Genomic DNA, 27781 nt, shown 5'->3' with positions numbered 1-27781 from the left:
CGTGTTTTTGATTGCAATAGCTTTTGTCTTCAGCAAATAATGCTGCAAATTCAACAAATGACTATTTTTAGTCCTTTACAACTATGGATGTGTGAGTAGTAAATAAGCACCGATACCAGTTATTGGGCCGATATCTGGCTTTATTTCAAGGTATCGGTACTCACGACAGCAGGCGTTTTTACGATCGCAAACTTCAAATTCGAAAAATTGAAAATTCCCATTAATTTCATCAAATTTTCAGGAAAATCCTATATTAGGATATATAGGTCTTTCTTTCAAATTATGTCATTGTTTTTTGGGGTTTTTTTGTTGGGAAATTTTATGTATCAAAATTACCTGTGGTATCAGTACTTGGTATCAGTGATTACTCAAGAGTTGAGTAGTCGTGACATCAGTCTGAAGAAAGTGGTATCAAACATTCCTATCCTATATCGTATAAATTGTGTTGAAACACTGCTGTGCATACATAATTTGGAACAGTGCATTTTTACAAAAAAAAATATTTTTGAAAAAAAAATACTCTTATTATCATTACAGGGTTTGTTTAAAAATATTTAAATGATTCTCGAACAGTTAACTTGAAAATTATCCCGAGTGGCATTTGCATAGATCATTTGTTTAAAAAAAAAAAGAAATCAGAGAAAAACATCATTAGCATAATAATTTGGAACGCGGTGTAACGAGCCGCTTTTATCCCTTGAAGTGATGAATACAAAAAGCTATTTGTGTCACGTCACGTTTTCTCCCTTTCCTCTTTCAGCGGCATGTTTTTCGATGGCAATCACACGTATCTGATTGAACCTGGAGGAGAGGGCGCCGGCGGTAACCATGTAAGTGTTTTCTCATTTTTTCACAGATGCAATGATGAATAATATGCCCTGGGATGGGATGTTGAATGGGATTACGGGATTGAAACCGAGGTCAGCTGTTGTCCGGTGAGGATCACGAGACAAAAGTCACTTACACACCCACACGTGAGACATTACCAATCGTCCGGCAAACTGTGGACAAAGCAATGTGCTCAGTTACAAAGAAGCCTTTCGCTAATTAGATAATAACGATTAAAGGCATTATGGTCGAAAGGAGAGGACAGATCTAAGATTGCCTCGAGACGCTTTGAGACTCAGATTTTGTGTGTGTGTGTGTGTGTGTGTGACTTTGTGTCCGCTCTAATTAAAATGTCCAGGAGATGTGAGTGTGTTTCTACTGTTAATAAGCAAAAAGGAGACGAGATAAAAGAGGTAAAAGGGCTTTGGCTCGTGCTGATGTCCACACTTGGCCCATCTGACAGATTTAATGGCTGCGCTACAAAACGCTCAAGGTCGAGAGATAAAGGCCGCAAATGAAACGCTGTGGAAGGACAAGCGGCGATGAACGCGACTATAAGAAAAAAATACATGTAGATTAGATTGTACATCATAGAGTTGAATGCAGAAAGAGAGAAACATCCTCCTCTCCAATATTTGCTAGAGACGTAATTCAAGAGATCAGAAAGTGAGTTAAAATTTTCTGTAGAGATATTCTCTATCTTAAACCTCGTCGTTCCTCTTCTTCACATAAGCAAGAATTTGATGACATTGTACCGCGTCATGCAAAATGTAATCTATTTGTTTCCGCAAAGAATTGGCAGGCCTTTTATTTGCTCAACTGCTGGTGTGGATTTGAAATGAAATTACTGTATATTTTTATGGATCTATTACCTCAGTATGGCTGCCAATACTGATTCCTTTGCATTTATTGATGATGTGACTGCTAACAAAAGCATCAGGATGAATTCTGAAGTGTTTCGGGCTATATTATGAAACACTTGTGATATTTTTGATGGTGCTCTTGGTTTAAATATAAAGGCTGCTGTAATAGAAGTTGATTACATTTCCACTGCATCTTTAAATCAAGGGTGCCATCTAGAGGAGTAAAAAAATATCACAAGTGGTTCATTAAGCTTCAAACATCACAATATATTATCACGATATGAAGCTCACGATACAATAATTATCACAATATTGTTGGAAGGTTAGTGATATTTACAAAAGGTTACAATATTGTAAAAAAAAAAAAAGCACAATATTGTGCTTTTGTACATAACAGCAATGTTATGTTATTACTAATATTATGTTTTATTATTATTATTATGTTATTTTTATGTTATGTTGTGAATGCACATATTCCTCCACTTAGACTTGCTTCACAGGCATATTACGTTCCCCTTCATCTGACAATTAGTGTAGAACACATAGAAGGGCCAAAACATCCCTAATGAAAATTTAATTGCACTAAAAAAAACTAGCCATGAGAGGGCGCTAGAACTGCACAAATGGAAATCAACCGACTTTTTTTTTTAACAGATGTGTTGCATTTAAATATCTTGAACATAACGACGACGATATTGTGGCAGTTTTATTATCACAATATCACGATATTGCGCTTATCGTTACATCCCTACTACTTATGTACTTACTGTACCTTTATATTTGTCATTTTAGCCGGGCTATACTAAAATATAAAAGTGTACGTGCATACCTGCACCAAAGCAAAACGGTTAATACAAGAAAAAAAAACTGCTTAAGTATTCTATAAATGATTGGTTGTCCGTCTGTTTGTTAGTTAACAGATTTCTTCCTGTTTCATGGAGGATGACAAACAGATGAGAGGTACCATTCCGATTCTGGGGGGTGGACTGACACCACAGTGACTCACATAGTCAATTAGTAAATTAGAGTAGCAGTTCCTCGGAGGTCTGATTTGTTTTTAGAAATGCACAGATGCCCTGTCGGGCCCCGTTTTAGTTTCCACACGCCTGCTCTAAAAGCTTTTGAGCTTTGTTCTTGTTCATGCCGTCGGAGTCACACATCACTTTCCGTCAGTATCGTCGGCGAATGTGGAAGCTGTGAGTCGGTGATGCGCCACCAACCTGACGCTTGCGATGTGCTTTCAAGTCAAAGTCAAAATCACAGCCCAGAGGAGGCGTGTGTCGGCCATATGGTAAATCCATCTGCCCTTTTTTTCACCCCCTCCTCTGCCGCCACGGCGGAGACGTTAGCACGTCCGCAAAAAAAGCTGCTGATGTCACTTTATATATTGAATTTTCCAGCGTCGAAACGTCAACATGCTTGCGCACCATTAAAGCACATTAGCCAGCAGTTAAGCTGCAGGTGCACGTTGCCAGGTGTTCCCACGGGTGGCCGCATGTTGTGAGCGAAGATGCTGCTGGCATGCGCAAGCACAAAATACCAAATGTTCTTATTTATTTATCTATTTAATGACAATTCTGCATGCTCAACTGCGCCTCAGAGAACATCTGAGCAGACCCCCTTGCAGCTGGTCAGCTGAAATAGACAAAATGATGAGAATGGTAGATTGGCTTAAGTTTCTAAAGATTTTCTCAAAAACCCTTGAAGTCACTTTTTTGCCGGAAAATTTGCTGAGAAGAGCAAGAAAGAGGAAACTTTTATACCAGTGTCTTTTTCTCTTTTTTTGCTCAGTTTACTACATTTAATTTTTAGGATCGGATGACTCTGGATGTTCTTCATGTTTTTGATTCCATAATTTTGTAGTCTGTTTTGTTACGTTTTTAATTCCAGTTTGTCGTGATGTCTTAAAAAAGGAGTGGCCTGTTTTGTTTTGTTTTTGAAGACGCCAGCTGTCATTCAGCCCCGCCAAAAAATTGAGATACAGGCCGTGTGTGGTGGGAACACACTCAACAGACGGTGAACAATTAGGCTTCAAGTGATTTATTGCAACTCCCAGTATCTGTTTACTCTCAAACTAAACATAAAACAAAGAAAATTACATGTGTAGTTAGAACAACCACATAGCATTGACGTACAAGCACCCGTTTAGCGGCTAGCCTAATGCTAACAAACAATGCAAAACGCATTAGTTGCGTTCCCATTCATTTCAATAGGGAATGATGGTTTGAGACGTGATTGCTTGGATAATGCCTATATATCCTAAATGGACGGCTTTCCTCATCTGCACTTGAGTAAATAAACAACCCAGGTCACTATTTGTGAAAATATAGTTATTACAAATATAATTTGAATCAATTTGTCCTTTGATTAGTGAGTATACAGTCAATTAGTGCTTGCAATGTTGAAACGACACATTTGAATGTTGTGAAATGTGAGGTGATATTCACTTTTCTTGACAAAGCACGTTAGGTGACCTGTAGTGTGGATAAAAGAGGATGGATGTGGGGGATGGAAATCTGTTTCTTGCGCTGGTGCTATGGTGGATTTTTTTTTTTTTTTTTTTTTTTTTTTCAAGGGGGTGGGGAATGATGGTGGCAGGTTGTGACTAGAAAGTACTTCAAGTGCCAAGTGGATTTTTTTTTTTAAAGATGATTGGATGATAAGATTGAGGGGAGGTCTCCCGTGGTCTATTCACGCATGCTACACCTCGTTGCATTATATTCATGAGCCAGCCAGCCAGCAGTCTGCATCTTCAGCGAGATGCTGTCACCCGTGGCAACCCAGGCTCCGCCCCCGTTTCTTTCCGGCCCAACAACATATGAAAAGCCATCTGTGTTTTGAGCCTTAATCCCCATCCATTGCGCACACCCCGCAGAGTCTGGAGGCTGCGTATGTGCTTCTCGTTGGCCAAGACAAAGAAGACAGCGGTCAGTCCACAGTATAATGCATGTGCTGCACTTCTTCGACAAACCCTTATTAATCATCAGCTAGTGAAGTCGACAAACATTTAAAAAAGAGGTGCTATCAAAGAGGCACGCTACAGCGCTTTATGCTGCCGGCTGCTTCATTTAACATGCTCGCTTCACTTCAAAGATGAGACTAAACACCAGGGAGCGAAAAGCTGCATTTTAAGTAAGAGCTTAATCGCCCGATGTTCACCTCCCTCGAGACTGTGTACGGAGATTGATTCCTATCAGATCATAGAGCAGGCCAAACATCAGGGACTTCATTATTGTCAGCTCACAAGGGCAAAACAATGTTTGATTGACAGTCATGTACACCCACCGGACAATTCATTAGGGATACCCGAGCAGTCAAATGAAATCCATTCAAGATGAGGCGTTGTTTACTTTTGTTACGGTTAGTCATTATTGTAATTTGCAGTGGAGTGTAGGATACTGTATTTCTATGTTGTCCCGTCAATGTAACCAATTTAGAAATAGCTTTCGGTATTAATGCAGTTTCAACACAAAAATGAACATTTTCAGCTCTTAACAAATTGAGAATGTTTGGAATAAAGATACATCAGACAATCACAAGGACGGTTTGTGTTTAATAGGAAAAAAAGTGAGTGTAGAAAAACATTGACTTCAGTGTATAACAAAATAAAATGACATGTCAATACAAATGCTCTATTGTGCTCATATAGTCACTATAAAAAGAAATACATAAACAAAATCCATTTAGGAATGTTTTAAAACTTCATAAAGCTACTGCTTCCACATTTGAAGTCGAACATCTACAGTTAGATTTTCAGCTCAGCATTCATACAATAACATTACAGAACACTAAAAAGTAACAAAGGCATCTGGCACTGTATGTACTCAACATTAGTACTCACAATTAGTGCATTGCTCTTCAATATCACATGAACAGCCATTCATGTTACACAAAAAGACAAAATAAGTCTATTCTAAGAATTTTAGTAGTGATGACGAGCACCTTCATCTTTCTGTGAATTGAACATTCAATGTAACAGAAGAAAAGTTGGCATCCAGTGTAAAAGGCTTCCAAAGAAAAATAAATATCTGTTCGATGGAATCATGACCAATCGTGGAACTTCCCAGGTCAAATAAAAGTGTAAAAAAAATAAAAATAAGGGGGGAACTACTCAGCCACTGCCTGTCCCACGCCAAGATGGAGACGGAAACAAATGGGTGGGTTGTCAGGAATGGCATTCGGCGTAAAAATTCTGCCAAACAAATTGCTCAAGTTACTCACTGTGATGATGCCAAGTATGCTCAAGTCTCACAAAATATGCAATGTCACATAATAGTGGTTTGATTTCATTTGATCTTTGAGCATACAGTGGTGATGTGATTTATGAGTTTATTCTGCAACCACACTCATAACTTAAAACACTCTTATCTTAAATCATCTTTTCCCATTAAAGTAAATGGAAATGCCATTAATCAGTTCCAGCTTTTAGAACCCCTTATGTGTGAGCCTTGGCCACCAGGGGGCAGTATATTACAGTCATACAGACAAAAACAAAGACAACTTTCACAACTGACAAAGTAAGCTGCACTGTTATTAGGCGACTGTATTGACCATCCACGTGTTGTTGCACTGTTTGTGTTCAAAACAATTTCATAAGCATTTACACCAGCACAGGTGATGCTATTAGTTAGTCTGTCTATGGTGGTCGGCATTGAGTGTGTATGTAGTATTAAGTGGACTTTTAAAGTAATGTAATGTGTTGTGCTAAGTTTAAATCCCTTTGTTTCATCCTTAGTTTGACAATAAACAGCTTTTTTGCTCATAGTCAAAGCAAAAAATAAAAATCTCCTTAAGTCAAGGTACCACTGTATTCTTCCAAAAATTTGAGTTTAATTCCAAATCGTACCACTTTTAGGGTGTCTGACTGTGGAGGTTACACTGGAAACCAATAAATAGTTGGCAGGTGGTTTTCAGTGTATTACCGTAGTTTTTGTAGGCACAAGTTGAAGTGATAAGGCCATATATTTGTTTGCATTATGATTTTCTGATTTTCTTCATGCCACACTTGTTTGATAGAATTTGCGACATTGTCATAAGAGTGTGCTTAAAAGGCTGCAACTCAAAGTAGTTAGTAAGTTAACTCTAATAGAAGCAGATAAACTCTCATATTAACTCATGTTTGCCTTTTAGTGTAAGCGTTTATAACAAATCTGAGTTTATTGTTATAGCTTTTTTTTTGCTTCTGTTGAAAAGGGACCTTGAAAAATAATCACATATTAAATTGCAATTGCAATATTGAGAGGAAAAAATGCAATTAGATTGTTTTTCAAAATTGTCCAGCTCTAGTTCGAAGACACAGCTATGTGCCCTGCGACTCTTTGTCCATTTTTCCTTCATATCACAAAATACGTCCAGAACTCTTCACAGGCGCTCACTTCCATGATCAGCAATTTAATCAACCTCTTACAGAGTAATAACATTAATTCGAGGGCAACCTCTCAAAGAGTAATAATATTCCTTTGATCTGCAAGGACATTTCTTATTGCGTCACCACAGGAATGTCAATCTCAATGCCAGACATCCGAGAGCGGGTGGAATAACGGCGGCCAGCGTAGCCGGCTGCGTAACTCTGTGAGGGCGCGTAACTCTGAGATGGCGCGTAGCTTTGAGAGGGCGCGTAGCTTTGAGAGGGTGCGTAGGTCTGAGAGGGTGCGTAGGTCTGAGATGGCGCGTAGGTCTGAGATGGCGTGTAGCTGTAGGCCTGTGCCGCTCCCACCTCTGAGCCGTAACCATCGGGAGCAGAAATCTGTGACATGTACACTTGCGGTGGCGCAGGGGCAGCCACGCTCTGCATGTAGCCCTGCACTGGCACGTATTGCTGCGTGTCGATCACCGTGGGAGGGAATGCCTGAGGCGCATAAACAGGCGACGCCTGGAATCCGTTGGCCGTGAGCGGCTGGCTGGATGCCGAGTTAGAAAGGGGCAACCAAAAGGGCGAGGGCAACTTCTTACACATGCAGTACCACATGAACATGAGCAGGGCGGCCAGCATCATCGCCCCGGAACAGCCGATGGCCACGTACGGAGCAAAGCCGTCCGAGAAAAGCTTGCCGTATTTCTTGTTCAGCTCTTTGGTGCCGAACAGGAACCACACGGAGGGCGCGATGGCGACGGCGCCGCCCAGGAAGAGGAACGCGCCCGCCACCAGGTGACAGCCGGCGCTGTTCACCAAGAAGCGGATGCGCTTGATGTCTGGGTCGGGCTTGTCAGAGCAGCAGCAGGTTTTGCACATGCCGGCCATGCACAGCAGCAAGGCCACAGAGCCAAAAGTCAGGCCTGCCGGCACGCAGAACTGCAGCAGCCTCAGGTCCAGCTGGTCCACTTTGGAGTACCACTGTAAACATGAGACCATTGATGCCAAATTAGCACTTTGGTTGCTAGATTTACTACTACAAAAGTGGCTATTTTTTCCTGTATTTTACAGATTCTCCCATCAATTTATTGAGTAATTGGATATAAATCAATTTTATTAGTCACAATGTGGAAGCAGGTCTTATTTTTGTCCACTTCGGGTCGCCATCCTCATATTCTACTTTAGTATATATTAGGGATGTAACGATATCCAAATATCACGATACGATATTATCACGATAATTATCACGATATTGTGGGGGGTTGGCGATATTTAAAAAAGATCACAATATTGAAAAGAAAAGAAAAAAAAACATACTAGAAAAAGCACAATATTGTGCTTTTGTACATAACAGCAATGCATATAAACCACCTAGAATCTCTAATAACAATATTGAGGCACTTACTTGCTAATGCAAGCACACATTGATCGCTTCACAAGCAAATTAGATTCCCCTTCATCTGACAATTAGCATAGATTTTAAACATAGAAGGCCAAAACATCCCGAATGAAAATGAAATTGCACTAATAAACTAGCCACTAGAGGGTGCTAGAACTGCAGAAATGGAAATCAACCTGACTTTTTTTTTTTTTTAACAGATGTGTTCCTTTTAAATATTGTGAACATGACGACGACGACGATATTGTGGCAGTTTTAATATCACAATATTGCCCTTGTCATTACATCCCGTTACAAAGGCGGGGCTTAGCCTGGTGAGTGATGTGGGTGTCAGTGAATGAGAGTGTAGCATTGACTGGCTGTTTACGTGTTAAGTGACTTGGCATCAGTTACCGCATCAGCAGTTCTTGTATAAATGTGCTTTTGAATTATTGACTTACCATTTGTTCCATAAAGCAATTCGAAGGGCTTTAGTGGCTATGTCGAAGGTTGACAATATGGTTTAACTAGCGATGGTAGCGTGTGTTGCCAATTGTAGATGTGCTGTTCTGATACTAATTGCCACATTTATCAACAAATAGACTCACCTAAGGCAAGACGGTAATGATACAAATTCTACAGTCATTTTAACACTCTATAAAAGAGTCCACTGACAGAAACCGAGAGGCGTACCTCCGCGTCATAGAAGTAACATCCTGAATAGCCATCCTGCTTGACGCACTTGGTCCACAGCCCGTCGTATACGCTGATGTTCTTGGCGTTGCGATTGAAGGTGACCAGTCGGGTTACGCGCCACTGAGGGACTAACGCTGCCACGGTCAAGCCGGTCACTGACACAAAGGCGATGATGAAGGCGAAGGCGTTGGTGGCGTGGATGTCCCGGCACGACATTGTGGTTGTTTGAGAGGTGTTGCCGCCAAGGGGAAAAAAAAATGTCTGTTGAAGAAATATGATTATGATTCTGCTCCTGTTGTCTGTTTCTTTGTAGGAATTCAAATCACTTTTAAAAAACACTCAATAGGATTCAGTAACAGGGAGAAAGAAAAAAACGGCATCACTGATTGTGCTTTTGTAAACCGCTCTATTTCACCCACATTGTTAGTGGAAGCAGTGCATGTCAGTGGGACACGGTTTCAAAAACTCCAGAGAAATAAACTTGAATTAATTTATAAAATCAACTGATTGCCTTGCCCTAGATCACCTGATGGGAAAATAACACTAATGAAGTAAGGCACAGACTGACCTAACTTTGTGCCCCCCTCTTGTATTCCTATTCACTGCAGTATAGTTGACCTAATATCAAGCGCCCCCGAGACAATGCTCTCATTTCATTAGCAAACAGTAACAAGGACTCTGTGGTGGAGGCTGCTGGGAAAAGTGCACCAGGACCAACTGAACAAAACACAATTGAATATGCTTACAAGAACTATGGCTGCAATTTTATTTGACAGCAAGTAGCCGATAAGGAATGTGTCAACTTGTTTTTCATCTTCTTGATAACGTATGACCCCAGTCCTGTTATATTTGTTGCATAAAATGTAGATTAAAGGTAAATAATTAAATAGAAATATTAAGTTTTGCAACATGTAACATTTTCAAAATGTGTTATTAAACAACTGGCTAATTATATGTAAATGTATTAGAAGAAACGAGAACGAATTATTAGATGGAGAAACTGATTTTACAAAGACTAAGGTTTTGTTTGTACCACTACCTAATATAGTATGAATATGAATGTTTGTCTCAGTTAAAAAAAAAAAAAAAATCAAAGTTCTTCCATTTTTGATCTAAAAGCCGGTGCCAACTCAAACAACTTTCAGAAAGACACAAATTATAGGTTTGTTTTTATCAATTTTACATTTGTGAATACAGAACGTCGCACATGGCCACGTGGAAATGACATTTCATAATAATAATAATAATAATAATAATAATAATAAGTCAGCATCAGTGCTTTGCATGCATCTTAGCCGCGTGGCAAGCTGATGGCTACGTTGAGTTTAGTAGGCACGTAAATTTGTGTGGCAAAGTTTCGCTAATATATCAGTCTTATTATTAATAATTCATAAGTGGTCTAATTTTAAAGACTTGACTTCCTCATCTGTAAGTTGACGCTCGCGTCCGTCCGCTTGCTAACAAGTTAGCACCGCAGCAACCTGTTGAATCTGTTGAACTCTTTTCAACATCTCCGATGGTACACACGGTCGCGATCGACAGTGAGGTGCGTCAGAACAACTCTTGCTCGTACCTTGATCTCCAGGGGCCAGGTGGTGTTTACCTCGAAGGTTGCGGCATGTCACATCGGCTCATTTTGAAAAGCAAAGCAGATAGATCAGAGAGCGCACTTGAAGTCGAGTAGCTAGCATTAGCATTCGAGGCGTAAACAGGATGTTCGGTACTACGAGGGAGGAGTTTCCCCAAACTAGTGTCTCGCAGGCGCTTGACAACGACGGTTGACAAGTCGTCTGCGACGTAATACGTCATCTCGCTAAGTGCCTGATGTAAATGAAAGTGGATGACTCCCTGATGTGAAAACTGTCCGTTTTGTTGTGGAGAGTAAAGGGACATGACTTGCCTTATGTTGTTAATTTAACCTTGTCTCGCATCCATGTTTCATGTATAAAGTCCAGGGGTTCATTTGATGGCTAAAAAATACATACAAAGATACAACTCAAATGGAAGTCAATAAAAACAGCTATTCATGGTCAATGGGCACAGACGTGGGATAAACAAAGTTCTCTCTTCCAGCTAATTGACTCAATTTGAAGTTGTTAAATTGATTCAAGGCCAGGAGAGTACTGTAAAAACAGTATTTAAAAAAAAAAGCTAGTAAATGTTCACCTTGCCTCTAAACCACTTTACGGTTGTCATTAAACATGCTATTTGCAGACTGCAATTGCGATTCTTTGCCTTTGTTTTGGCAAAAGTTAAGGGATTTTCACTAAGTAGATTAAAGTTTAAAAAAAAGAAAAGAAAGCATGGTGTACTAATGGTTAGCATGTGTGCCTCAGAGTCCTGAGGTTTGGGCTTTCCTGTGCGGTGTTAAGTTACTCTCATGATAGCGAGGGTTTTCTGCAGGTAGCCTTCTCCAGCTTCCCCCCCCCCCACATTCCAAAAACACGTTTGGTTGATTACTCTAAATTGTCCTTTGGGGTCAATATGACTGTGAATGGTTGTTTGTCTGCATGTGCCTTGCCATTGGCTGGCGACCAGTCCAGGGTAACCTCATCTTTCGCCCAAAGTTAGCTTGGATAGGCCTCCTGGATGGATTATAAATGACAGTAGTATCAATAACTGTTCTGATTTTCTATCTTTCAGAGTGACGTCCATTTGATATACAAAACTGGAGGACCGGATGGACTTCATGACCTCCTCAGTGGTAAGATTGAGCGCCGACAATTAATGAATAATTGATTTTAAATGTAGCCACTGGTAACAATCACCTCTTTTAAGGTAACCTTGCCGAACCACCCTTTCCCAGTCCCCCATTTCCTGGATCAAGACATGTCCACAAGAGGAAGAAGAGACAGGTATAAATAATCTAATTAGCTAATTAGTCAGTATCCCAATTAAGTGTTGTTTCTGTTTACAAAACTAAAAGGAGAACAGTTTCCTCACACTCAGCAGCTCTTCACATTCCTCCTCTTCCCCTCCATGAAATATTTACATCATGCGTCATCGTCATCATCATTTCTTGGATGCTCTCATCTGTTTTTTTGGAGGGAGGAGAACAACCTTTATGTAGCCAAAAAATGTTTTATCAGTAGTGATTTGATAAGGTGTTGCCGGGCTTTTGTTCACTTCATCAACTTGTGAATTCTTTCCAGGCTCCGCACATGTCACGAAGTGTGGAAGATGAGATCAAATACATTGAGCTGATGGTCATCAATGACCATTTAATGGTAAGTGATATCTACATGCTTGCTTGCGGTCTGATTTATTTAACTTTTTTTTCATACACAGTGTAAAGTTATAGCCCTTCCGTGATAATGGCTTACTGTTCAAAGTTGTTATGATATCAACAAAAATTCTGCCCATAGGAAATAATGAAGTGGAGTCATTTGTTTGATGCTCTGCACACCAATACTGTCACCTAGTGGCATTTATTTGACATTTAAGACATATTTTTCCAGATTAATTTTGGTTGAACTCCAAGTTGTACTTATTGAGAAGACATTTGACTTTGCAATGCAAAACAAATGATGACGTAAATACATTTAGAATGAAATATTTAGAATTTAATTTGTGCAGGATGATTTTTTCCAGTCATGTTTCCTCTCGTTCTCCCTTCCCAGTACAAGAAGCATCGCCTCTCCGTTGGCCACACCAATAACTATGCAAAGTCAGTGGTCAATATGGCTGACATGGTAAGAATCATATTGATCCTCCTCTCGGAAAGCTCGCCACAAGCACTTCCTGCTGAGCACGCATCACGCTGATTTCTCATTTAAACAACCTCACTCTCTCCATTGTAAACAGCCATTAAGCAGGCACTCATGAGTACTCCGCTCGAGGAGGCCGCCGTAGCATGAATGTCACTGTCGGATCATTCGTTTGCGTGCTTCGTTATGGAAATGCGAGCGGGTCACGGCTGTAAGCCGATCGCTTCGTCGAGCTCAGGCGGGGAAAAGGTCGAGCTTTTTTGTTTCGCCCTTGCAAAAGATCATATGAAGCGGATCGTCTTTGGAAAGCTCACATCGATTTCCACGTGAGTGTAGAATTTCTTTCCATAGCTTCAATCACAGTTTTGCCTTCAAGTGACAACTCATAAAACTGCAGCAGTGAACTTGGAGACGGTGGGCCATGTACCGCCCACGCAAGCATTTGATCTGGCCTGCAATGCAGTTGTGAAAAACAAAGAAAACCTCAGCTGAGCTGTTCGAAAAAGACATCATCCCGCATCATCATATTTTGGCCCTCCGAGGACCATATAAGAAAAAATAATAATTCTTCAATATCCTGGTTTTGTGTAAACTCTCGCTGGACAAAAAAGAAAAAGAAAAAAAGAAACGCAAACCTTTAAAATGTCCCCTTCAGATTTTCAAGGAACAGCTCAATACCCGCATCGTGCTGGTCGCCATGGAGACGTGGTCCGCCGATAACAAATTCAACATTGACGACGACCCCATGGTGACCCTGAGGGAGTTCATGAAGTACCGCAAAGATTTCATCAAGGAGCGATGTGACTCTGTACACCTCTTCTCGTGAGTGCCCCTGTTATTATTATCAAATCATTTGGACAATGGCATAAAAAAAAATAGAAAATGTAATGTTGCATTGTTATACAAATATATTTTTTAATAAGCCCCAAAATATGGAGATTAGTTCCGATTAGTACTTTTTGGATAAAATTCTGCTAAATTCTTAAAATGGGTTTATTGGTTTTACACTGTGATGTGACTACAAAGAACATATTTTGCTAAGTTGTTAGGGTTTGGGCGAATTGTTTTAGTCACAAACACTAAGATAAAAAATTGACTTTCTCTGTACCGAAAACCCCCAAAGTATGTCATTTTCCTACTAATTAACAATCATCTCTACATTCAGTCGTTTTCCAGGTGGTAATACGTAGAAATCTTGCCTTAGGTCCAGTTTGAATGATTTTTACTCCATCTCAATGGATTTGAAATAAAAATAAATTCAAGCTGTGATTGATGCTCATTATTTAGTGATTTTTATTTTGTTTTTATTCAACATTTCTCTTATCAGAGGGAACCGTTTTCACAGCAGCTGGGGCGGCGCTTCCTACATGGGAGGAGTTTGCTCCCTCACCAAAGGGGGAGGTGTCAATGAGGTAACCTGAAGTTGGAACTCAGTGCATCCGATTGCAATGTTCATTTCTCTCAACTCCGGAGTGAGCTTTGGAGTTCTGTGGTCAGAGTAATCCAATCTTTGAGTCATTGTTGTCCATTTGTCTCCCTTTATCAGTATGGAAAAACAGATGAGATGGCCATAACGCTGGCTCAGTCCCTGGGGCAGAACATTGGCATCTTCTCTGATAAGAAGAGGATCCTTAATGGTACATTGTCCCACTTCGATCCATCACTTATAAAACCCTGCTGAAGTTCTGATATATATACTGTGTATGAAACCTGTTTTCTCATTTAAGATATGTTGATGACGTTACTGCTTCTCATTGTATGTTTTTTTGTTTTTGTTTTTTGTTTTTTTTCTACAGGAGAGTGCAAGTGTGACGACCGTTGGACAGGCTGCATCATGGACGATGTTGGGTAAGAAAAAATGTTCATGAAGACAAACTAAAAGTAAAAAAAAAAAAAAAAAAAAAAAAAAAACTCGATAGTTCTGCAATTAGAGAACCCACCAGTAGGTGTCAGCCCAACTATTCTCTCTAGTCTCATCTTGTTGCTGCAGTATTTAACGACAGTATTTAGTGTTCTTTCATAATGTTATGTCAAACAAAAACATGTAACTTTGTGTGTCATGTTGTGATTCTGTGTGATGTCACTACCCCCTCTTAAATATTTCTTGCGCTTCCCCTCTATCCCAAATGGGACAGCAGGTGAGCAGAAGCCTGGCTAGAACATTGCTTGTGCTCTTCTGACCCGCGGCCGTGGGCGGAATGGTTGTCAGTCATCACAACCAAACGTCTTGTTTGTTCAAATGATGTGAACAAATACAGTCTGATGCGCCTTTGAGTCTATACCGACTGTATTTGGCATCATCTTGTTGAAAGCGCTCATCTATGTTATTGTATTCTACATTGAGTGGACACTTCATTAGGGATACCTAATCTTATATGAGATGCAATATAAATATCCTGCCTATACATGACTCAGTTGTGAATGATGCTGTCACAAAGGTATTAATTCAACAATAGGCTTATTAAAGTGTAGAAACGCATTATATTACAAAACACCCAATATTGTTAAAAGAATACTTCTCTAGCCGTGTTAATCAAAACTGATCTGACTTATTTTTGTTAGGCAGGATTTTATTTTATTTTTTTACTTTGTCATGGATCTCATTAGCTTGTGCAGGTGTACCTAATGATGTGGCCTGACTGTATATGTCTTCTCTTTGAGCTAAATTCGGTAGCCAGTCAGTTTAGCTTTAATTTTTTTTCTGTATTTCCTCAAATAGTGGCTGTCCCTTGAGACACCGTGACCCACTAAGTCATTGAGCGCTTTATAATAGTGTACATTGTAACGACATAAAGAAATTATATTATAAAATATTATGTAAAGAATTACTGTAAACCATTTTTTCTTCAATTCAATGGAGATTAGGCTGCTCCTTCGGGTGTATGCACCTTGGCCACTTGGGGGCAGTGTAATACAGACATACAGAGTTTGTTGTATTGTCTGTCTAGTTGTGTTGCTACCATTTGTTTACGCCGCACAGGTAGAGATAGAAAAATAAAATCTTGTAATGTAACATATGCTAAAAAAATTTGCCTGCAAGTCAAAGCAAAAAAATCGAATGACAGCTTGCATCTCAAAGCAGTTGAGCCACTATTTGTGGAAATACTGTACATTAGGTAGCTTGACATTGGTCCTCTCATCTTTTCCATTTCTTGTCTCGTCCACGTGTTGTCGATTGATACTGTCTGCAATGTCAGTCTCATCATAAATAACACCCAACTGGTCATGTGAAGAGGTCATGTGACAGAGCGAGCACTCTGTCATCTGTCCCCTGCGCCCTCTCAAATCGACTCAGTGGTATTTCAGACACTTCAATGTATTCTCTGAGCGAGCTCAGCCATGTCCATTGACGCCAGCTTCTTTTTTACTCCACAGCGCCTGCATGTCTGAACAGCCTAACTCCTCTCAGTGTTCTGTTTTCACAGGTTCATCTACTGCGTGTGTATGAGTATGAATGTGTCTGTGTGTGTGTGTGAGAGAGTGACAAGTTTCATGGATGATTGTTTTTTTTTTGTTTCCCTATTTTTGAGTCAAATTATAGGTCCTGTCAAATTTGATATTGCCTGTGTTGCAATTAGAGGAGGACGCATAATATATTGTACTTACACCAACAATGATCTCCGGCTGAGATATTAGCGAGTTCTAGTACAGTGGCCATTAGATGAAAGCAAATGTGATAAAGTACTCGAGATGTCCCAGTGGTGCAGAATTCTGTTGATGCCGTTCTTCTGAGTATTGATGAAAACCACGTAGCTTATGGAAGGGATATTCAATAACTGTTCAAATTGCATCCATTTAAGTTCGTTACTCTGACAAACTAATGCATGCATCATGGAATCAATTGAATACCACAAGTTTTGCTCCCAGTTCTGTAATTATCTCTCCATACGAGTCGTAGAAAGGAATCTCCTCTCAGCTGTGAGTATTCCTCTGACAATGATGACATTTATGGTATGGACCCATGTATGCTGTTGTTGTGCTGAACAGCTTCTACCTGCCCAAGAGGTTCTCCGACTGCAACGTGGAGGAATACTACAACTTCCTAAACAGTGGTGGAGGAACCTGTCTGTTCAACAAGCCCTTCAAAGTATGTCTTCTATACGCTACAGTATTGTTTCCCCACTCAGATTCACAAAACAGGATATGCTACATCCATATTAAGATCCGAGATGAAATGTTTCAACCTTGGAGATCTTCTTTTATTCTTCTTTTATTTAAAGCTGCTGGACCCTCCCGAATGCGGTAATGGCTTTGTGGAGCCAGGAGAGGAGTGTGACTGTGGCAGTCCAGTGGTGAGTTGCTGGCAATGGGACTGACTGTACAGCAGAAGTGCAGACAAATTAAATGATGGAGGATGACACCATTTTTCATCAGCATTACTGGGGTGGCGGGTACATAGGACCACACACTTCCTAACCAGATGCATATTGTAAATATGGACAAAATATATGCTTATGTCTGCTTTTTTTAACACTAACGTACATCATAGTATCCTCATAGATTTCATTTTTCTTAATTCATTTCTCACTGTAAGCATAAAAGATCCAGTCTTCAACACCAAAGTGCAAAGGACTCTCATGAGTAAAATAACCATTTAAGGATGGCACAAAACTGCTAAACAGCTGAACAACTTTGAATGCAAGAACTCATTTTGTGATTTTTTTTTTCTCCACAATAATCACTCAAAATTCCAAATCCGCAATATATATATATATATATATATATATATATATATATATATATATATACTCCTACGACTTACTTTGTAGTATAGGCCCTTAGGTGCAAGCACAGCTAAGCCATGTCTGCCTTCTAGTGGTGACTTGTAGTATTACAACTAAAACTAAACTACAATTACTGTACATCTAAAACAATACAGTGGAACACAGCTATTTGCAGGGGAAATGGACCAGACCAAGCTGGCCTGTGGATGCCGAAAATTTGCGTATAATTGATGTCTATTAAAAATGTATTGACAATATCGTTTTATTTATTATTTTTTTAATCACCCCAAAGTCTTCTTAAAAAAACAAAACACCCAGTCTTCTTTAAAAAAAAAAACAAAAAAAACACTGACAAACCTCCAGTATTCATTTACCATTTACAAAAACAGGTTTGTTCCCTCCAAAAAGAAGAAAAAAATAAAATAAAATAAATAAAAAATCTGAATGAGTCCAGGGGTGCGGGTCGCCAGTTGTCCATCCTGCTGTACAAGGTTAACTTTGTAATAATTAGTGTTTTTTGTGATGGCCTAATTACCCAGCAGCAACATGATACAGTGTCAGACTTAATGAGGCATGATACATGATTTAAGTTTGCCCACAAGGTTGCCTGATGAAATGCTATAAAAATCAAATGTTACATGAAATATCTATTTGAATGAATCAGTTATCAACAAGCTGCTCTCTTTCACCAGGAGTGTGCAAGAGAGGGAGAGAACTGCTGTAAAAAGTGCACCCTAACTCAAGGCTCTAAATGTAGCAACGGACTCTGCTGCAATAACTGCCAGGTTGGAAGCAAGTCACTCCCAACCTCATCTTTGTGAAGTAGCCCACCGTACATCATGATGTCATTCTCCCACAGATGGAATTCATGGGCGTCGTGTGCCGAGATGCAGTCAATGACTGTGACATTCCTGAAAACTGCACAGGAAACTCCAGCCAGGTGAGCACAAGCAGCCTCGAAGATTCTCAAGTCAGAGATGTTGATGAGGTGCGTCTGCTTTTGACAGTGTCCACCAAATGTGCATAAGATGGATGGTTACACGTGTGAAAAAGACCAGGTGAGACTGTCCTATCACATCTTAACTGTTTTGAACATTTATGTACCGTATTTTCCGCACTATAAGGCGCACCTAAAAGCCTTCAATTTTTTCAAAAGCTGACCATGCGCCTTATAATTCAGTGCGCCGTATATATGGATCAATACTGAGCCGGAACAGGTCTCGCTGTCAAGACGCTATCGGTGACCCTGCACGATCGGTGACGCGCATGTGCAGAAGATCCCGCCATCTTGGATCGCTAGCTAATACTAATACTTCTACTCAGAGAAAATAATAAAACAGCTGTTTATTCATTTTGGGAGTGAATGGAGTTGTCAGAAAGCTGGTTTGTAATCTATTAACAAAGTTTGATTGACCTGACTGTTTTGTTGATGGCGCAGCACCATCTAATGGATGCATAACGTAACCCCAGCCTCGACTGTAGCACCTTATATATGGAAAAAGTTTGAAAATATGTCATTCATTGAAGGTGCACCTTATAATGCGGTGCGGAAAATACGGTAAATGTGGCGCATTTTTTTTATATTTATTTTTCCTTTTTAGGGCCGCTGCTTTAATGGGAGATGCAAAACTAAAGACAAACAGTGCAAGTACATTTGGGGAGAGAGTAAGTCTAATAAAGTACTAGTAAATATTTCTGCGTTATTGTCTTTTATGTAAGTGTCTATTCTCATGCGCACACACACCTGCAACCTTTCAGCACTCCAGCAAAATCTCCCGCATGCTTGGTTCATGAGGTGTACTCCCAATCTGACTTTGTGTTTTATTGTCCAGAGGCCACGGCTGCTGATAAGTTCTGTTACGAGAAGCTCAACATCGAGGGCACGGAGAAGGGCAACTGTGGGCGGGACAAAGACACGTGGATCCAGTGTAACAAGCAGTAAGTTTTCTGCGCGTGCGACTCTTAACCTGCGCTCCACTCGACTCTTATTTACACCTCCGTGTTTTCAGGGACGTTCACTGCGGGTACCTGCTGTGCTCCAACATCTCACCTGCCCCTCGACTGGGGGAACTGCAGGGAGGCTTGACCTCCTTCTCAGTGGCGAGACACAGCGCCTCTCTGGATTGCAGGTACGCAGTCGGTTGCTAACCGTGCCGTCGGAACACAAAAGCAGGCCAAGTTGAAACTGTGTGTGTGCGTGTCAGTGGCGCTCACGTGCTGATCGACGGAGACGCCGACCTGGGCTACGTGGAGGATGGGACGGCGTGCGGGACGGACCGCATCTGTTTCAACCACAAGTGTCTCCCCATCCAGCAGTTCAACTTCAGCACCTGCCCCGGGACTACCGACAAAAGCATCTGCTCGGGACACGGGGTAATCAACACTCACATGATCATCATCAACTAGTTACAGTGTGAATTTGGTATATTATATTATATTATATTATATTATATTATATTATATTATATTATATTATATTATATTATATTATATTATTTTTATTTTTTATTTAATTTCACTCTTAAAAAAAACTGAAAGGGGGAAAAAAAGTAAAATTTGGGTTATCTGATTTATTATTTTATATTATATTATTTATTTTTGAGCTGTCAAATTATTATTTTTTTTAATCAGATTAATCACATCTTAGAATTTTGATTAATCACAATTAATCACTTCATTGAAAAGGCAGAATTTTTTGTCCACCAAATTTGAAGAGCACCTGTTATGCGTTAATTCTTTCGCCATTTAATGTTATGAAGGATGTCTTCCACATTTTTCATCAAGTGCCCGCTCTCATCCTCCTCTTTTTGTAATCAGTTAATTACTTGCATGATTTCAAATGGAAAAAAAATGACCCCAATATTTTGACTAGAACAAATATTCTGAATGTCATATGGAAACATTTATTAAATGCTTAGTTATGTTTATTGCTCAAACAACCTGCGGTACCTTAAAAGTAACCATCTGCCGTCAAGCTAAATGATAATAATCTGTGGTCAAAATTAATAGTGTGATTAATCGGCATTAATACATGATTAATGCGATATTTTTTGTTTGTTATTAATAAATTAATTAATGCTTTGACTTTGGCAGCCCTGATTATTTATTTTTGTTTTCACTCTACAAAAATAGAAATGAAATGGCGACAGAAAAGTAAAACTTGTGATATCTGCCCTACATTATATTATATTATATTACATTATATTATATTATATTATATTATATTATATTATATTATATTATATATCAATATTTATGTAACAGCATGACAAAAACAAGAAAAAGAAAGAGAAAATAAAAGTCTGTTTAGCTTTATTTATGCTAACAGCAATGCAAATTGCCACAAATGGGCTAATGAATCACATCGGTGTCAAAACATGGTTTGAGATGGCGTTATGCGCCGTGATTTCATTCGCGTACAGGTGTGCAGCAATGAGCTGAAGTGCGTGTGTTACCTGGGTTGGGCCGGAGACGACTGCAACTCCACGTCGCCTCTCAGCTATCTGGTGGTGGGACCCACAGCCCCTGTTTCAGGTAACGCTCCCCACTTTTTGCCCATGTATTCGCTTACTCTCTTCCTCTCATCCACATTTGACTTTGATTTAGTCCTTCTCAAACACAACACCTCATTTGTTGCTCTGATTATTTCATGCTTTTGTTCATTGTTCATCACCATTCATTATTTTTCTTCGTTTTGTTTTTACACACGTTCCTTGTCAACAGGCCGATGTCTGATGGAGTGACTTGAGGTTAGATTTATTTGAGTTGTTTTTTGTTTTGTTTTTTGCTTGTAATTTCCTGATTCTTCCTCCTCCTACCATCCCAAACTCAAATATACTGAATGAACACGTGACGTTATCAATGTCAACCTTGAATGGGAACCCTACAACTCCCTTAAGAATAGAAAGAACGAAGATTGTAGTGCCCTCTTTTGCTCCGCTGACACTCTCCTTGCCAAGTGTGTGGGTTGTGTGGTTTTATTTGTCATCTAATTGCTTGAAACTGCAAAGACAATAACACAATTGTGTCCCTGCGCGTCAGGCATCACCAGTACCAACATCATCATCAGCGCCATCGTCGGCTCCATCCTCTTCCTCGCCCTCATACTGGCTGTGACGGCCTGGTGCTACAAGTGAGTGACACAAAACTCTACACGTGCACCTGCACGATCTAATTGGGAGGACAATATTTCATAGGCTTTGAGCTGTGATAATAATAAACATGGGCATGATGCAACAAATTTGGCAGCAGTCGTAACGGTCCGCCTCTTCACAGGAGCTACAAGCAGAGATGCTACGTGGAGTCGGAGGTTCGCCGAAGATTCTGCCGGTTTGTATCGCATTTGTGATATTCACCATGTGCTGTCAAAAAAAAAAAAAAAAAAAAGTCAAAATGTCCTTTAGGCTGGTCGGGGAAAAATAAAACAGATACAGTGTTCCCGCATTTATCGCGGGTTCACCTTGCTGCTTTGCAGATTTTTTTACAGCATGCTTTTTTTTGTGCTGCTTGGTTTGTTTATTATTTTGTCTTTGCACGGCTGTATCTCTCAAACCCTACGTCCGACTGGGGACATGCGGGCATTCGCGGATTCGTCTCGATGAGACCTTTCCAACGATGTCTGCCCCGTCGCACCACGATATTGCATACCGGAGATAGAAAATATATACTGTGCTGTATAACAAGTGAATTTAAAAAAATAATGTGGGGAAAAAAAATGACTGTAAATGAAAAAAAAAAAAGAACATAAATGATGAATGAAAAATTATTCAGAATAAACTAAAAATCATACCAAAACGGAAAAAAAATGTAATAAATGAAAAAAATATATATTGTGCTGTATACTGTAATAACTAAATTTTAAAAAATGGATAAAATGAATGTAAATGAAAAAAGAACATATGATGAATGAAAAAGTATTTTCAAATCATAAAGTAAAAATCATTCCAAAACGAACAAACATATATGATAAACGAAAAATATACATAATTAATGAGATTTATTTTTATTTTTTTTAATGAATGCAGATTTCCATTATCGCGGGTAGTTTTTGTAACGTAATAACCGCGAGGGAACACTGTATTCAATCTCTACATGTGTATACATATGTATACATGTATATCAAGATTTGCGATTGGCTGGCAACCAGTCCAGGGTGTCCCCCACCTACTGCCCAGAGCTAGCTGAGATAGGCTCCAGCACCCCCCGCGATCCTTGTGAGGAATAAGCGGTCAAGAAAATGGATGGATGGGTGTATCAAGATGACGGGTGTCTGTTGTACGCGCAGGCAAATGCCGCCAGGCGATTACGTGACAAAGCCGAGCGACGCCGATTCCTTCTACAGCGACATGCCGCCCGGCGTGAGCACAAACTCGGGTTGCAGTTCCAAGAAGAGGTCAGCGTGTCTGTCGCACCTTCAGATATGCGCCCTGTCCTTCACTCCTTCCATCCCATCCATTACACAGAACATCTCACTGTTTGGCTTCAGGTGTGCCATCTCGCCATCATTCATTCATTCATTCACTCGCTGTTATGTGTGTCAATGTGTGTAAACAGTATCATCAGCGCCTTTGTTGGCTGGCAGGTCAGTCACATGTCCTTTCTTTTATTCAGTCAAACCTCTAAGTATTGTTTCACAACTTGTCGTAATCTGATTTATGACTTAGTATTTTTATTGCCACAATTCTGTTGTATGAATGGCAACAGGTGGATACACAGATTCATTGTCGCTTCTGCCATCTAGCTGAAAGAAAAATGTAATTATTCTGCGTAGATCTAACGGCCTGTCCCACTCGTGGAGTGAGAGAATCCCAGATGCCAAACACATCTCGGACATTTGTGAAAACGGGCGGCCAAGAAGCAACTCTTGGCAAGGTAACAACTCAACAAATGCCGCGGAAGGTCGTCTCACTCAAACACTTGATGGCTTTTTTTTTTTTCCATCACCAGGAAATATGAGCGGCCATCGCAAGAAACTGAAAGGAAAGAAGTTCCGCGCTCGTTCCAACTCCACAGAGTAAGTTACCCACGATGGGTGGTGAGAACAGTGATGTCGGAAAGAAGCACCCAAAATTTTTTTTTTTTTTTAAATCGGGTGGGACAGGGTAAATCAGGGATGGGCAAACAATGGCCCGCCAAGCATTTACATTACAAAGTCCAATAATTTTTATTACATTCATTCTTTTTTTTCCCTAATTTTTTTTTAAATTAATTTAATATTATATATAATATAATATATATAATATTGATTTTATTCATTTATTGCAAATAGTAGGATAAAATTTTTCTAAACAATTTTACATTATAAATTTTGTATTTTATTAAATAATTGTTTCATCAATTAAAATAAAATGCTGAATATTAACATTTTAATACTAAAAATTATTTTATTATTAGTAGTATTTTAAAGATTTTGTCTGTAATCTATCACCTGTCATTGTTTGCCCATTCCTGGTTTTAAATGGTTACTTTAATATCTTACTATTACAATATAAAATCTGAATACTAATTTTTTTTAAATGTATAGGTAAACAAACGTACAGAAACATCAGAATTTTATTTGGGGTTAATGGGAGGTGGAAGGTGTGTGCTAACTTCCATTTAACACGGATTTTAATCTGATTGGCTAATTCTCAACACGTGCACACTTGCGCAACTAGATTATTTCAGGTGTTTATTATTTGTATTTAATTTACTTGAGTAGTTCAGATTATAAATCAGATTATAAATCAAACTGGTGGAAAAAGTTTTAGAATGATGCATCGTGGTCTCATTTTACCTGGCAGGGGTGTGTAGACTTTTCATGTCCACTGTAGGCGCATCTAAATCAAATGCCTTGCGAGCGTATTTGGTCTCGGGCGTTGTCATTTACCGGATGCCTGCGAATGCACCGTGATGACGACCGTGTGCATGGACTGTTTGGCATCACGAGGAGCGTGCGTCTCTTTGCATTGCAAGCATGTTAGCCACAATGGAATGATGTAATGACAGCCCAGCCTTGGAATGCACAATGCAGGGTGACGTGTGTGTGTGTATGTGTGATTATTATTATTTTCTTCTTCTTCCATGGAGTTCATCCACTGTCCAGTTGCATCGTGCTGTCTGTTCAGGATGTCTCTGCTCTGCTCTCTTAAAATGTCTCCTCTTCTCCTTCCTTTTCTATCCTCTCATTCTTTCATTCCCTCTCCTCTCCTTGTTTGTGTCTATCGCCCCCCCCCCCCCCCCCCCCCTCCCCTTCCCACAGGTATTTAACCCCTCACGACAAAACAGACTATTATGATGTAACTAAATGGGTAGAAGATGTGAATAAAAACACGCGAGGACGGTTCCTTAGGTATTATCTCAGATTGTGTCCTGCTTGTCTCGAACCCCTCGTCCTCCTCTTCCATCCCGTTTGTCACTTTCTTTGCTTTCATCTGTGGATTGGCCAAGCTAATTGAAATGAATGAATAAATAAATCCAGTAAGGGGTTGCTGCTAAGCATAAAAAAAAAATAATAATAAAGGTTTTGTTTTTGTTTTTTGTCTGGCTCTTGTCGCTTTTTTATGTTGATCCAAAATGTCCATTTATGTGTAATATGAGTGTTAATGTTACATTTTCTGTTCAGCCTCCTCCATGTCCTCTTTCTGCATGTTAATCGTTGTGGTGTCAAGTGTGTGTGTGTCACTGTGAGCCCGCCCCCCTTTGACCAACAAACAGCAGGTCGCCACTCTGAACACTGTGCCCGCCACCACATTGTTTCCATAACAACAGAGAAGAGGCGCATGCTTCCCATTCACTTTTTGTGTTCGTAACTGGCGATGAAGTACCCTCGAATTTAATTACAAAAAAAAACATCATGTAAATAAAACTATTGTTCTTTACAGACATAAATATGTATTTTTAGTGTTAAACTGTGATCCCTTAGAATGCAAATGTTTAACTCTCTGCCTGCCAAACATTATCCAAAAACAACACCGACAGTGCCAGCCGATTTTGAGCATTTTCACAAATTTCTCAAGGCAAATAGAATATTGTACAATACTAGGGGGGTTAAAAAAAATCGATTCGGCGATATATTGCAATACTACATCGCGCGATTCTCGAATCGATAAAAAAAAAAAAATCGATATATATATATATATTTTTTTTTTTAAGAGCTCAGAATTGTTCATTCGGTAGTCTTACCGATTCAATGTCTTATCATCATTGCCTTTTTTTTTTTTTGTGTGTGTGTGTGAATCGATTTTTAAACTTCCATTTTTAATGGAAAAATATTCAACTAAACGTCTGACTTCGGGTTAGGATTCACACCTTGAGCATGGAAGAATGTTATATGAACGGAACATTAAGCCTTAATATTTTATTTTAATGCTGTTCAAACATGAAACAGATTACAACCTCTATAAGACTGAAATTTCAGATAAATAAATAATACATTTTCATATAAATCTTACACTCTACAAGCTTACTGATTAGTATTTTCTAAATTTGAATGAAAAAAAATCGCAACAATCGACTTATAAATTCGTATCGGGATTAATCGGTATCGAATCGAATCGTGACCTGTGAATCGTGATACGAATCGAATCGTCAGGTACTAGGCAATTCACACCCCTATACAATACTATATGAAAGATTGGATTCCATTCTTTTATTAGGAAAAAAAAAAGTAAGTTTCTACCTTATTCCGTTCTTTAGTAATCCCCATTGAAAATAAATCATTGGAGTGACATAAGTGAACATAGAAAAAGACAAGGAGAAAACAAGCTTTTTGTGAAAAGTACATATTCTGCACTTGAAATTCTTGAAATTGTTCTATTTCATCAGATTCGTCATGTTTCATTGTAATTTCATACACCTTGAGCCCATTGAAAAGAGATAATGCTGCCATCTGCTGGCCATAGCTAGTGAGTGTTTTGGATTTCACAACTCCATTTACCAGGCAGCGCTGCACAAGATGTTGCACTGCCCATTGATTAAAAAACAAAATAAAAAAAAATAAAAAAAATACATAGTTGACGTCAATTAACGTTTATGGCGGCATTCATTAGGATTTTAGCACACGTCATTCAACGTTTTTGGCGATCAAACAGTTAAACATCAAAGCCAAATAAAGGCTGCATCTTGCCCCTCGGCCGATGGCTCAGGTTCAATGTGGCTGCTTGACTTGTCATGTCTCCCTCTGAGGCTGCTCTCGCTCTTTTCCCAGCACTGCTCTGGTGTCCTCCTCACACTCAGCACTCCTCACATTGGATCACACACTTGAGGAATGATGAGGCTATGAACTAGGGAAAAAAAGAAAAAAAGTGTGAAGCATGATGTGAGGGAACACGAGTGCAGCCACAGTGCTGGGAACTGGCCTGAATGTACCGAGGTTGCCCATACAAGCTGATGATGATTTGCCATGTGTGCGCGCTTCTGCTGATGAGCCATGGCAGTGTTTAAGGGGCAACCTTCCGCATAAAAATAAATAAATAAATGAAAAGATTCTTAACACTACTCTAGGTTTTGATTTTGGAACTGATGTTGTTTATTTTTTTTCCCTGCAGGACCCTTTCTCCCGCCAAGTCTCCCACATCTTCTACAGGATCCATTGCATCCAGCAGGAGATACCCTTACCCCATGCCCCCTCTGCCCGACGACCAGCGGAAAGCAAACAGGCAGAGCGCCAGGGTCAGTTGCACTGTTTGTCTATCTGTGTGTCTACCAGAAAAACAAATGCATTCGATTCTGGCGGTATGATAATCATAAGCAAAAATATAACTATCTAAATTACAGCCCCAGTGAACACAATCTATTATTTTTTTTTAACAAAATATAGAATATTTGGTACGTTCAGAAATGTGTATGCACACTGTAAGTTTAAATAACTAAATAAATGTTAACATTCTTATTCTGCTTTAATTCTTCTTAGTAAGTCACAGTGTCCCCTATTTTAAAACAGACCCGTGGGCTACTCATGTTGTTTTTGGGGCTAACCAGTACTTGCTGGTACCCTTTTTTTTTCCCCCTTCTTATGACAATGCTTCATCTTGCTCACTTCCTCTACCTCCATGTGCCTCTCTGACTGGCCCCAATTGCTTATTTGCTCAACTCCCGTCGCGTCCCGTCGGCTCATTACCAGTGACAGACAATATTAGCAATGATTGACTTTTTGAAACCATGGTAAACCATCAAACCAGTAATCGGCCCATGCCTACTCACTGCTCCAATATGACCCATTCAATTAACTAAATTCCAGGAGCTACTATAAG

General features: G+C 39.6%; 2 protein-coding genes across 5 annotated transcripts in view; one reads left to right on the top strand and one right to left on the bottom strand.

The window, feature by feature from the left end:
- The window catches only part of adam22 (ADAM metallopeptidase domain 22), a 57377-nt gene that overhangs the window by 26849 nt on the left and 2747 nt on the right, over window positions 1-27781 (top strand). The window contains exons 6-31 of one of the 4 annotated variants that reach the window (XM_077526174.1): window positions 761-830; window positions 11762-11822; window positions 11897-11973; window positions 12271-12345; window positions 12739-12810; window positions 13481-13647; window positions 14153-14237; window positions 14372-14462; window positions 14622-14673; window positions 16813-16912; window positions 17046-17117; window positions 18242-18334; window positions 18409-18489; window positions 18557-18607; window positions 19151-19214; window positions 19382-19487; window positions 19559-19678; window positions 19754-19922; window positions 20972-21083; window positions 21591-21681; window positions 21825-21878; window positions 22834-23034; window positions 23320-23420; window positions 23496-23562; window positions 24790-24879; window positions 27077-27200. In XM_077526174.1, coding sequence (XP_077382300.1) covers window positions 761-830; window positions 11762-11822; window positions 11897-11973; window positions 12271-12345; window positions 12739-12810; window positions 13481-13647; window positions 14153-14237; window positions 14372-14462; window positions 14622-14673; window positions 16813-16912; window positions 17046-17117; window positions 18242-18334; window positions 18409-18489; window positions 18557-18607; window positions 19151-19214; window positions 19382-19487; window positions 19559-19678; window positions 19754-19922; window positions 20972-21083; window positions 21591-21681; window positions 21825-21878; window positions 22834-23034; window positions 23320-23420; window positions 23496-23562; window positions 24790-24879; window positions 27077-27200 — 2446 coding nt within the window. Of the gene's footprint in view, window positions 1-760; window positions 831-11761; window positions 11823-11896; window positions 11974-12270; window positions 12346-12738; window positions 12811-13480; window positions 13648-14152; window positions 14238-14371; window positions 14463-14621; window positions 14674-16812; window positions 16913-17045; window positions 17118-18241; window positions 18335-18408; window positions 18490-18556; window positions 18608-19150; window positions 19215-19381; window positions 19488-19558; window positions 19679-19753; window positions 19923-20971; window positions 21084-21272; window positions 21299-21590; window positions 21682-21824; window positions 21880-22833; window positions 23035-23319; window positions 23421-23495; window positions 23563-24789; window positions 24880-27076; window positions 27201-27781 lie in introns of those variants that run through there. The other 3 variants (XM_077526173.1, XM_077526172.1, XR_013284215.1) reach the window with 3 other exon arrangements.
- cldn12 (claudin 12) lies at window positions 5225-10910 on the bottom strand. Its single transcript, XM_077526192.1, has 3 exons — window positions 10692-10910; window positions 9116-9379; window positions 5225-8025 (listed from the first exon to the last, which is right to left on the bottom strand). The coding sequence occupies exons 2-3, from the start codon at window positions 9332-9334 to the stop codon at window positions 7171-7173; spliced, it is 1074 nt and encodes a 357-aa protein (XP_077382318.1). The 5' UTR covers window positions 9335-9379; window positions 10692-10910; the 3' UTR covers window positions 5225-7170.

This window comes from Festucalex cinctus, chromosome 7 (assembly GCF_051991245.1).
Source record: "Festucalex cinctus isolate MCC-2025b chromosome 7, RoL_Fcin_1.0, whole genome shotgun sequence".
In the NCBI taxonomy this organism is placed as follows: domain Eukaryota; kingdom Metazoa; phylum Chordata; class Actinopteri; order Syngnathiformes; family Syngnathidae; genus Festucalex; species Festucalex cinctus.
Note: the sequence above shows the minus strand (reverse complement) of the source record. Positions and strands in the feature narration are given on the sequence as shown.

Bases quoted from the DNA above. Each gene is read 5' to 3' on its own strand.
- cldn12 (XM_077526192.1), bottom strand. From the start codon at position 9,334: ATGTCGTGCCGGGACATCCACGCCACCAACGCCTTCGCCTTCATCATC. The intron at 8,026-9,115 runs GTACGCCTCTCG...TCATGTTTACAG, and splicing joins GTTACTTCTATGACGCGGAG to TGGTACTCCAAAGTGGACCA.